General features: G+C 41.7%; 1 protein-coding gene across 4 annotated transcripts in view; it reads left to right on the top strand.

Moving 5' to 3' along the window:
• MFAP3L (microfibril associated protein 3 like) overlaps positions 1-14,401 on the top strand; it is a 47,000-nt gene extending 32,599 nt beyond the window's left edge. For all 4 annotated transcript variants that reach the window (XM_066387890.1, XM_066387889.1, XM_066387892.1 and 1 more), the window contains one exon: positions 8,753-14,401. In XM_066387890.1, the coding sequence (XP_066243987.1) occupies positions 8,753-9,684 (932 nt within the window). In that variant the 3' untranslated portion in view covers positions 9,685-14,401. The remainder of the gene's footprint in view (positions 1-8,752) is intronic.
• Positions 14,402-14,633: the final 232 nt, after the last annotated feature.

Raw genomic sequence — 14,633 nt, 5'->3', positions numbered from 1 at the left:
CTGAAGAGTGTCAGTTCAATGTGACACTCATTTAAGTGAATGTTGTATTTCATTTGTGTTTACAGAAACATTCACTGTAATTCTCACCACGTGAACATTTTTATTTAAGTTGGTTTCAGGAAAATATCCTACTTGTTTTGGCAGATTGGACTCTCCTTCTTGAAAAGCATGGGTGTGAGGAGCTTAAGAGCCTAAACATCTTCATTGGGTTGTGAACGGAGTTTTAATCTTCTTATTTCACTCACTGGGGATATAGACAAACCATACATCAGTTTGTTTACACATGCACAGAAATCCCTAAGGCAAATGAAATCCTTTTCTCCTAATAAGTAATTTGAGGGAGTGTCTGAGAGCTTAGCACTTGGGTGTAATGTTAATTTTTAATGCCCAGTGATCCTCAGAGAAAGCTGGGAAGATTTAGGGTTTCCTTAGACGTGGTATTTGGAAAAGAGCTGTAATTACAGTGTCTTTCTAGGTTGTGCTCTCACTTTCCTTGTGGTTCTTCGGTTCCAGAAAGTATGGATGCAGCTCCTTTCTAAACACCATTACTTTGTTCAGAAATTGTTTGCGTGAGCAATAATTCTGGTCTGGTGCCATGTATCGGTTTCACGTTGAGTCACAATAACCCCTGTCCTATAGAATTTCTTGACGTTTACAAGTTTCACTGTAGCTGTACTATTCTGTTGATCCACCTCTCTAATTGCTAGGCTTCCTGACACTGCTCTGGTGACTTCCCCTCCACGTGTGCGTGCATGCCCCATGGTGAGCACAGTGGTACCAGGTCGGCCACCTTTCTGGTTGGGACCGAGGTTATGGCTTTTCCCAGAGAAGGTTGGTAGGGGAGGAAAGCTCTAGAACTATGTCCTTGGAGAGAAAAACTATTCTGGAAAGATATTTTTCACTACTTTGATTCTCTTACATTCAGTAATATCTCTCCAGTCAGTCTAGGCTTGCCTGATTTGAAAACTTTCAAGGACTCTAAATGTGGGTCAAAGATTCCATTTATTTTAAAATTTGAGTGATTCTTTCAAGTCAACCTTCCAAAGATTTTACCAACCCAACTCCCACCTGCAGTGTGTGGGAGTGTCCCTTTCTCCCTTCTCTTGGAAACACAATATATCCTCAATGCTATCCCCCCTTTATTTGGTACTCTGAAATATGAAAAAGTTATGTTTTTAAAAAATTGGTTCCTTTAAATGTTAATTATAATGTAATTTTGGTGGTTTTTTTACACTTAGATACTATTTGCGTTTTGTTTTTTTCCTGTGATTTATACATTTAATATTTTTCCCATTTTTTTTCTTTTGGGTTGTCTTGATTTGTAGGAGTTTTTTTTGTTTGTTTGTTTTTTGTTTTTTTTTGTTTTTTTACAGAGACAGAGAGAGAGTAAAGAGAGGGATAGATAGGGACAGACAGACAGGAATGGAGAGAGATGAGAATCAATCATCAGTTTTTCGTTGTGACACCTTAGTTGTTCATTGTTTGCTTTCTCATATGTGCCTTGTCCGCAGGCCTTCAGCAGACTGAGTAACCCCTTGCTCGAGCCAGAGACCTTGGGTCCAAGCTGGTGAGCTTTGCTCAAACCAGATGAGCCCATGCTCAAGCTGGCGACCTCGGGGTCTCGAACCTGGGTCCTCTGCATCCCAGTCTGACGCTCTATCCTCTGCACCACCGCCTGGTCAGGCTTTTTGTGAGAGTTTTTAATGTAATGTAAAATAACTATAACTAGTTATTAAGAGTTTGTCAAATAGTCTAGAATTTTCTCCCACTTTGTCATTTGCTTTTAACATTAGGATGACATATTTTAAAGTATAAAAATTTTTAATTTGGGAGAAATTTGATCTGTCATTGCTTTTCTTTACAGTTTCCAGGATTCTTGAAATGCTTAAAAAAAGCCTTCCTATTCCAAGATTATAAAAAAACGTTTTAATATCCTCCGTTAATTTTATACTTTTAATTTTACATTTAGATCTTCAGAGTACTTGGAATTTATTTTTACATATCACATAAAGTAAGAATTTAACTATCCTTTCAAATGAGTAGTCAATTATCCTAATATCCTCTCCTCACTGATTTGAAATAACATCTTCCTTATTTATAAATTTTCTGCACTGAGGTTTTCTCCACCGATTTTAATCAGGGGTCAGAGAAGGCATTCTGGGGGACCAAGGGGAGTGCCCAGGTGGTGTCTCAACTGTGCTAAGGATGTGTGAGGCGGGGTTTGGAGAAGGGACGGGAGAGAGCATTGCAGGCAGAGGGGAGCCTATGGGATGGTCCAAGGAACCTTAGATATGAAATCAGGGGGACCATCCTGTGCAATGAGGGGCTCCTGTTCTCTTGCAGGATATATCATATATTAAGCTCTCATTCTGGCCTGGCATCCCTTTCAAGCCTGGCTCTGCCCTGACCCTTCTTAATTTTAAAAATGGTTTGTCAGCAACAGGAGCATACACTGGGTTCCTTCTTTTGCTCATATGCTCCCACCTCCCACCTACACCTACCATCCCCCTCTGGCCTTAAAAATTCTTTCTCTGGCCTGGCCAGGCAGTGGTGCAGTAGATGGAGCATCAACCGAGGACACTGAGGACTGAGGTTTGAAGCCCCAAGGTCACCGGCTTGAGCAGGCGTGAGATCATGGACATGACTCTATGGTCACTGGCTTGAAGCCCAAGGTCACTGGCTTGAGCAAGGGGTCACTGGCTTGGCCTGGAGCCCCCTGGGTGAAGGCACATATGAGAAAGCAATCAATGAACTAGTTGTGCTAAAACTATGAGTTGATGCTTCTCATCTCTCTCCTTTCCTATCTGTCTGTCTGTCCATCTCTCTCTCTTAAAAATAAAAAGTCCTTTCTCTGTACCCTCATTCTCCTTCCTGCCAGCGCCACTCCAGCCCATCCTGGCCCCAGCAAGGACCTCGCACCTCTCTCAGGAGCCTGGCCTTGTCATTCCCACCCCACCCCCACTGCCCTGTGATCCCTCAGTTATTCGTTGGAGTCTGTGTCCCTCTTTGGCCTGGATGGTTTTCACTGTCAGGCATCATCTTTGTGTTTGCACAGTCTGGTGTTAAAGCTGGCATATAGACAATTTATTCAGTAATTGTTGACCGAATGCATGAACAAGATAAAAAAAATCACTGCCCTTCTAAAAATGTCAGCTGTGTTGTGCAGCATAGCACACACCATGGTACAGCTAAGAAATAATATCTGTTAGCCTTTCTCTTTGCAAAGGATGGACTGTCACCACAACACTTATATTCACACGTGGGTGATTTTCACGTGTGATTCCTGTGCCTGGAGTTTCTTGAGGAAGACGGGCAGATTCTTGGAAAAACTCTAGTCTCCAGTAGACTGTCACATGCAGCAGTATTATAGCTTGAATCCATCAGATGTGTGTGTGTCACCTTACAGGGCCAGAGTGAGAAGAGAGGGGCTGGAGGAAAGGCCTTCCAAAGGGGGAACGACAGTCTGAGCAAGGCTCAGTGTGGAAGTGAACTATACCATCAGGAGCATTCAGGAACCATTTTATCTGTAATCTTTCGTATGATAGACAGAAAGTAATCATTTTAAACAGCTTCTTTTTTATTTCCTCCAAAAATCATTGCACGTAGAACTGACTTGGAATTGGCTGCCGACATTTTAGGTTTTTATTTGTGCTGAAATGATGCAGCTTAATGAAAATTCAGTATATAACTTGGACATCCCCACTCCGTTACAATTTATAATACATGGAAACAGGGCTCTGTTTACCCGACTCGTGTGTACAGCACTGTGGCTGTTTTTACTTCTTTCACTTTCTGACAACTGAAGTTGGGACCATTCCGGAATGAGTGTTGGGATGGGAAATTTATAGACTGAGGTGGATGGTTACATGCAGCAGACAGTGTTCTCAAGATGATCCTGGCTAGTCGGGTGCCCTGTGCAGATGCTGCACTAGCCCAGGCTTGAAACTGAAGTGGCAGGACGCCCAAAGTAGAATTTGCGCCATCTTCATAGTTTTTATGGGTTCATATGCAGAAATTTTTATCACTAGTCAAAGACCAGGCTGAGGCTGAGAGGCATTACTCAGAGTGTTAGTTCCTAGGAAGGAAGGAATGCATCAGCCTTTAAAAAATGAAGCATACAGACATATAGCATATCACCCTTGAGGTTAAAATCTTAGCTCTTCTGACATTATAGTCCTTAAGGTGTGTGTGTGTGTGTGTGTGTGTGTGTGTGTGTTGGCTTCCAAAGACTTGCTTTGTGATCTGATAATAGAATGTTTAACCCAGGTCACACATTCATTTTACTATATCATTCCTGAAAGGAAGGCTAAACATCATTCTTATTACCTCAGTCCATAAAATATGATGGTTGTCTCCAGAGGAATCTATTAATGAACCAAAAAGTAAATAGGTATCTTGGTGTCCTTGTCTGATTGGAAACAGGAAATTGCTGGCAGAGATGTGGTCTTAGTCATTTAACTAGGGTGTTGTGGCTCAGATCATAGGTAATAATCCAGGTGTTTTAGGATAACATAGAATCATTTTTGTCATTTATAGTTAAGCAAGTATTGTCACTTTATAAATACATAGCTGGGCTTCAGAATTCAAGAACAAACTAAATTAGTGATTGGACAAAGTATATAAAAGATAGTCTAAGGACCCACCATCCTGGGCTAAGAAGCAGAATATGCCCCCTAAGTAAGTATCTGCTGAAAATCCGTTTTCCCCCAAACAAGCCACAGGTATCATGTAACATGGTTTGATTCCAAACTCTGCCTCTTTTCACAATGTGATACAAAACTTCTGAAATGTCTAAATTCTAATCAGCATTGAATTGCTTGGGTACAGAATAGATAAACCCATGTCAGTCCACAATTACAAATGTGCATGAAAATAAGTATAAAATTTAAGTTCAGAAACATTTTTAAACAGAAGAAACCATTGGTATGTTGTGATATGTGTTGTTTTACATTTCATTTGTCCATGACTGAATACTATTATTACTAACGAGAAGAAGTTTGTTTATAGGGCCACCAGATGCCTGCCTGCTTAGACTAGAGTTCTTTTCTGCCTCTGTTCTGCACCCTAGTTCAGACTGCTCTGCCTCTGTATTTACAGATTAAGTCCTCCGTAAAAAGAGCGACAATGCGGAGGTTAGGACAGGAATAAATTGATCCTAAGCAATCCCCATACAAATAACCTCACCTTTTCACCCTCTCTCACCCCGTTTCCTGTTATGTTTTCTTACTAATGATGGAAGGTAAACACGAGAAACTTCCACAGTATAGTGTGTATAATTCTCTGGAGCGCAATACCTTCCATATCTACAATAAACTTTCAACCAACCAGATTCCCCTCCGCCATGCCTGCTGTAGTCTACTTTTATGAAACATACACATTTTAAGAAAAGAAATTCATAATTTCCCTGGCCTCATATTATTATATATTTGGATAAAGCTGCGGTAAAAAGTATCACAATTCAGGCTGAGGGAGTGAGAGGGCTGGAGAGGCCTGCCCCTGCCCCATCTGAATGAGAGAAAATGTCACAGACCCGTGCTAGGTTTGTTTATGCAGGCACATTCACAGAGACTGAAAATTCACTAAATTTTCCCAACAAGTGTTTTCTACTCTTGGGGAAAATACACTGGCTGAATTGTTAAAAAAAAAAAAGGGGGGGGGGTTACTCAGGGACACCAGGAACCACTCTTCACAGATGTTCTTTCAGAAAGCAAAGTAATGTGACAGCATCTACCAAAGGCATCCTGCCAGATTCACCCCGGCTGGACTACAGAGTCAAGGACAGCCGGCCCCTGGAGGCCCCGCACCGCCCCGAGTCAGAGGGACAGCCGGCCCCGGAGGCCCCGCACTGCTCTGAGTCAGAGGGACAGCCGGCCCCCGGAGGCCCCGCACTGCGCCTGGAGGCCCTGCACTGCCCCGAGTCAGAGGGACGGCAGGCCCCGGAGGCCCCGCACTGCTCTGACTAGCTTCCTCAAGAATGTCTGTAGGACCGCAGTCGCCATACGGCAGCATGAACGACACTGAAATGGAGAAGGCACTCTGTTGTTTCATTCCTCTGTCCCTTGAGACCTGGGTCATGTATGTGCTCACAACTTTAAAAGAGGAACATTGCAGGTGTTCCTTTTGGGAAATACTCGACTTTTAATTAGAATTAGAAATCTGCCAGGAGGAAGGAAATAAGTAAAAATGCAATGAGGAAATAAGTAAAAATGCAATGAAATAGTAGATACTTAAAAGGGAACTACATATTAAATTGTCCCATCTCTCAGGAGAGGTTCCTCTAGGAGCAGGGGTCAGGAACTTTTTGGCTGAGAGAGCCATGAACGCCACATATTTTAAAATGTAATTCCGTGAGAGCCATACAATGTCCCGTGTACGTTACACATTATCCAGTAAAAATTTGGTGTTGTCCTGGAGGACAGCTGTGATTGGCTCCAGCCACCCGCAACCATGAACATGAGCGGTAGGAAATGAATGGATTGTAATACATGAGAATGTTTTATATTTTTAACGTTATTATTATTTTTATTAAAGATTTGTCTGCGAGCCAGATGCAGCCATTAAAAGAGCCACATCTGGCTCGCGAGCCATAGGTTCCCAACCCCTGCTCTAGGAGGCTTAGGGAACTGGAGTGCTTTTGTGAAGAAATAGCTGCCTGCTCTGTTCCTTTGAACTCTCAGGAAGCCTGATCTGGACCTTCCATTCTCTACAGGACAGTTTAGGGAGGCAGGCGGTAGGATCACAGAAGGGCTCAGACCCAAGACCAACAAGCCAAACCTAGTATGTTGTCCAGGGGTCCTACAGGCAGACGAAGCACTAACCCCAACTAAAGAGTTCTGCCTAACTCAGTTCTGCCTGGCTCAGTGGTAGAGCGTTGGCCTGGTGTGCAGGAGTCCTGGGTTGGATTCCCGGCCAGGGCACACAGGAGAAGCACCCATCTGCTTCTCCACCCCTTCCCCTCTCCTTCCTCTCTGTCTCTCTCTCCCCCTCCCACGGCCAAGGCTCCATTGGAGCAAAGATGGCCAGGTGCTGGGGATGGCTCCTTGGCCTCTGCCCCAGGCGCTAGAGTGGCTCTGGTTGTGGCAGAGCGATGCCCCGGAGGGGCAGAGCATCGCCCCCTGGTGGGCAGAGTGTCGCCCCCTGGTGGGCATGCCGGGTGGATCCTGGTCAGGGTGAATGAAATTGCTCAGCAGCTGAGCTAGTTTTTTGCCTGAGGTGGAGGCCATGGAGCCATCCTCAGCACCTGGGGCTAACTCGCTCGAGCCAATTGAGCCATGGTTGTGGGAGAGAGAAAGACAGAGAGAGAAAGAGAGGAGGCAAAGGAGTGGAGAAGCAGATGGGCACTTCTCCTGTGTGTCCTGACCAGCAATTAAACCTGGGACATCCACACACCAGGCAGATGCCCGACCACTGAGCCAACCGGCCAGAGCCATCTACTATATATATGTAATTTTTTTTTTTTTTTTTTAGAGAGACAGAGAGAGAGTCAGAAAGAGGGATAGATAGGGACAGACAGACAGAAATGGAGATGGGGGTGTGTACACCTGCTACGCCGTGGGGGAGGCTTTCAATGAGACCCTGTCTGTGGAGTTGAAAGTGTACAATTTCACCTTGCACGGACACCATGAACTTGACTTCTGGCCTCCAGAACTGTAAGGAAATACGTAAGCCACCTGATCTGTAGTACTTTGTCGTGGTAGCCCTAGCAAACCAATATACCTTGTCCTATCCCCATTGTTTTCATCAGTACTTGATATCACACTTCTGTGCATTTATTTGCCATCTCTTTTCTGTTTTTCTGGGTTCCTGATCTGGATTTGTCTGGGAATCGTCTTTGAGTGAGAGGTACTTCAAGTTCACCTTTAGCTGTGTTTGCAATCAGTATCAAGGGATGAGGGCATGTTGTTTAACAATATGCCCTCATATTGTTATGAGGCCTGGGGGGGGGGGGGGAGAGAATAATTGCTGTTATCAACAGGCATTCTCTGTTGTATGAGGCTTATTTTCCAATTCTTGGGTCTGTAATTTATTTGCAAAGGTAAAACAAATTGGTACTAACTCATACCCAGCCTGTGAATCTTCACATTTGTTTGCTTGTAACTTTAAGTAGTATAGACAATTCACCGTTGATTCTCAAAATTAATGGCATAATTATGCTTTAATTAACTGAGGTCATACAAGGATAACTTCAATGTCAAACATGAGCAACTAAAGTAAACAATTATAATTTAATTGACTTACTCCAGATTTTATGTTAGTCCTAAACTGTTTTATATTCTGAGACATTATAGGCCCCAGTGAAGATATATTCAATAGAATCATGCTCACAGGCAGGTTAAAACATCAGATGCCATCATTAAGGAATTCTCTAGTAAGAGCACAGTATTTTCCAGATTGTTTATTTTTCTTATTTTTCACTAGGATATGGAATTTGGTTTGGTGGTTAAGAATACGCCTCTTGAACTTGGGTTCACCTTCTAGCTCTACTGTTTCCAAACTGGTGACCTTGGGAAGGTGGTTTAATCTAACTGTACCTCAGTTTTCTCATCCTATAAAATGGGGCTAGTATCAGTGCCTACCCCATAGAATTGTTGTGAAGATAAAATGAGTTCATCTACACCAATGTCTGGCACATAGTAAATGTTCACTGTTGATTGCTGTTGATAGTAAATGTTTTTAGTAACCTGCAGATTTGTAGTCATATTGATGAGAACTGTATGTCCTTTTCTGAATTTACTTCTCTCCCTTCCAACAGGAAAATGGCAGATGGATGAGAGCGGCCTTCTGAACATCACCAGGGTGTCTTTCGCAGACCGAGGTAAATACACATGTGTTGCTTCCAATGTCTATGGCACCGTGAACAACACGGTGACCCTGCGAGTCATCTTCACCTCTGGAGATATGGGTGTCTACTACATGGTCGTCTGCCTCGTGGCCTTCACCATCGTCATGGTCCTCAACATCACCCGGCTGTGCATGATGAGCAGCCACCTGAAGAAGACCGAGAAAGCCATCAATGAGTTCTTTAGGACAGAGGGTGCAGAGAAGCTGCAGAAGGCATTTGAGATCGCCAAGCGGATCCCCATCATCACCTCAGCCAAAACTCTAGAGCTTGCCAAAGTCACCCAGTTCAAAACCATGGAGTTCGCCCGTTACATCGAAGAGCTTGCCCGGAGTGTGCCTCTGCCCCCGCTCATTATGAATTGCAGGACCATCATGGAGGAGATCATGGAAGTGGTCGGGCTGGAGGAGCAGGGGCAGAATTTTGTGCGGCACACTCCAGAAGGCCAGGAGGCCACGGACAGGGACGAGGTGTACACAATCCCAAACTCTCTGAAGCGGAGCGACTCCCCCACCAACGACTCGGACGCCTCCTCGCTGCATGAACAACCTCAGCAGATTGCCATCAAGGTGTCTGTTCATCCACAGTCCAAAAAAGATCAGGCGGACGACCAAGAGGGGGTCCAGTTTGAAGTCAAAGATGAAGAGGAGACAGAACCCTCTGCTGAACATTCCCCAGAAACTGCAGAGCCTTCTACAGATGTGACATCCACGGAGCTAACGTCTGAAGAGCCCACGCCTGTTGAGGTATCAGATAGAGTCCTGCCACCAGCTCACCTGGAAACTACAGAGCTGGCAGTGGCACATGACAGAAACACCTGCATTATTTATGAAAGCCATGTCTAATATCAACTCTGAAAAGCTATGCATATCAAGAAAATCAGGGGCTGCTCCTCGTAGTCCTTTGTAGTACGCACTTGCCGCTAAGCCTTACCAGGAGACTCTCTTCCCTTAGGTAGGAGTGATGCCATTTAAAAGGGGGAAACACCTGCGTGCAGTTGGTGTGACTGGAACTTCACCAGAAGAAAAGGATGTGGGAAACATCAGGGTGCAGAATTGATAATATTGGACAGAAGGTATCTGTCCAAGTAAATACGAATTTTCAAGACGATTCTCTGCCAAATACCTTAAATGGCGATGCCCTTTTGGCAAAGAGTACACTTACTGTAAGATAAATCCTGAGTCAAGAGCCCTATCCAATGCACATGGCATTGCTTTTCTTTGAAAAAAATTATAGGTCTGACACAAGAGCAAATGCACGTATATGGGTTTGTTGCACTTTCTTCTCAGTTTTTACTCCTTTCACTGTTCCTTTACGGTGGAGTAGTCGTTATAGTAATACTAATTGCTCTTCCTGGCTCAGCCCCTTTGTCTTCATTTTCACCCTAGAACATTTACCTCAGAGGCTTTGGTATCAGTCACCGGGTCCAGGGCTGGTATCCACAAGTCACCTGTGATGTTCCAAAGTAGTTACTAGGCTCCTTAGTTTTATTTGCCAGGCCAGTTTTCATACGTTGATTTTTATTTGTTTCCAGTGAAGCTGCTGACGTGAAACTGAGAAAAACTTTGCCCAGGAATAGCACTTTAATAGCCAAATAAAAATGTTTACCGGTCCGATTCTGAGAGCCTTTTGGTGAGCTTAACTGGGGTATGAGGGAAGGAGGGAGATTATAAAAGATTAAATATACCCATAATACCCATGAAAACTACTATTTTTACATTTAAGTAACATCCTCCTCCAGACAAACTGATTCTTTATCTGGGAAATGTATTGCTTCCAAAGTCAGAGGTATTTGATGAATCCCTGTCGGTTGTAGACTATTGGGTACCCAGAAGGACTTGCAGGGAAGGATATATTATGCTAATAGTATAAGAAACTGTACCATCAAATTTCATGCCAAAAGTATTGAATTCTATTTTGGTCTCACAAGAAAGCAGTTATATGCAAGGCAGAATGGTGTTAGACAAACACAAAACTAGTCATCCAGAGGCCAGCCCCGACCTGACCGAGCCAGTGACCAGCTGCCTGGTTGTAGGCAAGTCTGGGCTTCAGTCTCCATATCTGTCCAAGGGGGCAGACCAGATGAGCTCTGAACGCCTTATAAGTGGCTCATTCTCTCACAGAATCAAACCAAACCTTGCTCATTTTCACAGTTACTCCAAAGATTTTTACTTGTATCTTTGGGTTCACCTATCCTTGTTCATGGCTGCATTACTAAAAGTAATGCAATGATTTTCAAAAATCACAAAATTTTAAGCAAGTTGTGAATCTTCTCCGCCCCCTCACCCCCAAAAATCATCTAGACCACTTCTACAGTTTAGATTTAATCATGGTAAAAATGAGTGGTATTATTTCATTTTCACTTAGGAGCAGGAAGACACTAACCCTTAAAATAGCTATAAGGGTCATGGCCACATCAAGCGATGGGGTCATGATGTTAGGGGTTACCTGGACCATATTGGTAATGAGTGAGTAGATGCAGATATTTAGTCCTCACTCTGTCACTATCTGGATAAGTGACTGGACAGTTCCCTTCCCCATTCTAGGGTTTAATCTTTTTCACCGGCAAAATATAGAGGTCATACCTGATGGGTCACAAAATCTCTTCTAGCTCAGACATTTATAGCTTTATGGGAAGTTTATACTCTCTAATGGTGGCCCCCACTGCAGGAGACAGCAATATTAGGAGTAAAAGTGGGTACATGATTTTGCATGCTTTTGCTCTCCAGACATTACAGCAAATGTATCTAACCCTGTAGCCAAGTGGGTTTGGCTTTAGGAATGGCCTTGATGGGGTTTTTTTTATTCATAGATAACTGAATATGGAAGGCAATCTAACAAGACATGGAATTTCATCAGACATCTCTTAGTCTGGAATGAACTATTGGTATCTTGGGTGGTCAGATAAAGGAATTAGTAGTGAGTGATCAAGAGAAACCATGATTCCTGATGGGCCTCTCTTGGCTGGGATTTTATGTACTGAGATTACAGAAAAGTTTGATCTCCAACTCTGAGAATATAAGCATTTTTCACTTGTTATGGAGGTCAACAAATTCTTACCATAGATTGATGCACCCAAAACAAGAGACTTAAATTAAGCTCATTTTGTGCTATTGTGTGAACTTTTTCTCAATGTATTCAGTTATGATTCTACCCAAATTCATGTGCACAGTTCGACATGAAGATTACAGGAGAAGGCATCAATTTCATGTAGATGTTAATTCGGGGTAAAAAGTTTAAAATATGCTATTTTTTTTATGAAGCAGGAGCAGAAATGTGTGACCAAAGAATGTTTCCACTTTGCTTTTAGTTTCTTTAGACTGGGAAGATTATGTAAATTTTCAAAAGTTTCCCCCTCTTTAAAACATTAAAAAGACCTTGATATTATAGCCAACCTAAAAGGAGGTTAGCTTACAATGGAGATTTCTCCTTCCAGAAAGTCTACACTCTTCCTGTCGACCCTATAGCTTCTTTACAAAATGAGAGAGGTTCTCCTGCTAGAATATGCAATGTAGAAGACCTGTGACTTTCAGCTGATTTTCAGAGATAAACGGTTCAGCTTCACAGAATTCAGACATATTTCTATGTGTGTGCATTTGCACAACACTCATGTCACACTCATTTGGGTTGTTTTAAAAGCTTAATACTAAACCCCAAGCCTTGTCCTTTGGGTCACATGTCATCATTCTCTAAATCAAACAATTTCTGGTTTCTGAGTCATCAGTCATTTGGTTATATCTTTAGCATTTTTTTTTTAATTTATGAAAATGATTCTGATATGTGTGCATATTTAATTCACTTAGATTATCTGCAAACTTGGATGGTATTTATTCTAAATGGAAAAAAATTTTATACTGAAAATCTGTAATTTATAGTGGTTTTGTTTAATATATATTATATTTTCATATCTTTAGGGCACATCTACTTTTCTCATTTTTTTGTATATCATACTTGGTAAAAATAAATACTACTACTTGACTAAAATCTCTAGAAACTAAATGTGATACCTAATGTATAGGCATTACTCTAAAAATATGTGAATGTTCTCACCCGTCCCAAGCATTATTGTGCCATGTCATTACATCGGAAGTGATTTGTCTCAAATGCTTATGAGCGTTCCTTCTTTTTCAAAACGAAGGCTATGAGGCTTGCCATCCCATTCAATGGACTCTGGAATCCCCTTCCTTTTTTTTCTTTTTTTATTGTTTGCTTCATTTTTAACTGTCTGTGCTGTTTAAGCTCCCCTTTAAAGGGCAAGTGTGAGATAAAAAATCAACTTGATAGAGACTGAATTGAACTGTGGCTCTGTAAATGATTTAATGGACGGCTATCCTGTTTTAAATCTAACGCTTGGATGGTTACTTTATTAGAGATCTCAGATCTGCTCACTTCTTTAGCACATGAAGAAAATGTGAGGCACAACGAATATTTGCATGTTTTGTACAGGCACACCCTCAATGTCAATGCCATGCAGCCAACACAAATCAAGTTCACTAGAGAAACCCGAATCCCAACCGCTGGAGGGACTGTTTTACAAAGGCAACTCAGACACCTTTCATTCACAAATGGAAATACAGTGTTGTATCAGTGCGGGAACTCAAATGGTCCCTCTATGGTTCTGTTAATGGGGGTTTCCTGTCAGTGTTTCATTTGGTAAGAAAATGAACCGTTGAACTTCTCTTCCGGGTACTCTCTTTTATACTCAGCACAGTTCAGCTACTATCCTGTACCTATCTTCACACATCCTTTTGGCAGTCCCTTAAGAGTATCATTCCTGTTTCTATTCTTGCTTTTAAAATTAATTTATTGTACTCTTTAAATACCTACCAAATTTCATAGTATACGCCCACACATATTTTGATCACCTGCTATCTTCAAGATATTAGTCATTTTTACATTCACCTATTCCTTTAAAAGTCCTTCAGTAGGTAACAAAGTTCATTTTTCTAACAACTTTCTTGGAGTTTCTACAGTGATTAATCAGGTTTGGACTAAATAAATCAGTGGTGGGGAAAAATATCAGATACAACAGAATTGCTTATTATGTTTTCCAAAGGACTGCGTGTTTGTTATACAAGAAAATGTCATGTGAAGGTGGCAGTGATCTTTGAGATTCTATATAGATATCATTTTAAAAAGGCTAATACTTAGAATACCACAATCAAGATTGAAGCTTTTAGAGAATGTCGTGATAGAAAACAAATAGTTCTAAGACTATTTTGGCATAAATTATTTTTTATTTAACCAGTAACAAAAGCCTTCAAAATTATCTTTCAGACACCATAGAGCTGCCTACAGTGAATTAGAGAATCAAAGAAGATGCTTGCATTTGTCTGGTTTGCTGTCTGTCTCATTCTGGATATCTTTTGTTAAAATCAGAAAATCAGATAAAAAATTTACCTGGTCCAAGATGTCAAACTGGTGATTTTGTGAACTAGGAATGTTCACTTTTAAAAAATAATTTAAATATGGAAATAAATGACTAATTTTTAAGTTGATGTTATAGTAGAAAAACGTGATTCATCTGTATTTTGTTGCTTTAATAAAGGGTTTGCACAGGTGCGTGGAATGTGTGTCGTGTCTCACCTACAGGGCATGTTGCTGGGGCCTGATTTCCTCTCTCCAGTGAGAAGAAATCAGTAGTTATTTATTTTCCCTACCTTTTGCATCTGAAGCATATCTTGGGAAAAGAGGAAAAATGAAATAATGTTTATGTAAAACTACAAACTTTCTCCAAATTCAGAAACCTTAATTCTGTCCTAACAAACTTTATAACAATTTATTTTTATCTGTA

This window comes from Saccopteryx leptura, chromosome 1, assembly GCF_036850995.1.
Source record: "Saccopteryx leptura isolate mSacLep1 chromosome 1, mSacLep1_pri_phased_curated, whole genome shotgun sequence".
Taxonomy (NCBI): domain Eukaryota; kingdom Metazoa; phylum Chordata; class Mammalia; order Chiroptera; family Emballonuridae; genus Saccopteryx; species Saccopteryx leptura.
This window is presented reverse-complemented; position numbering and strand designations above follow the sequence as displayed.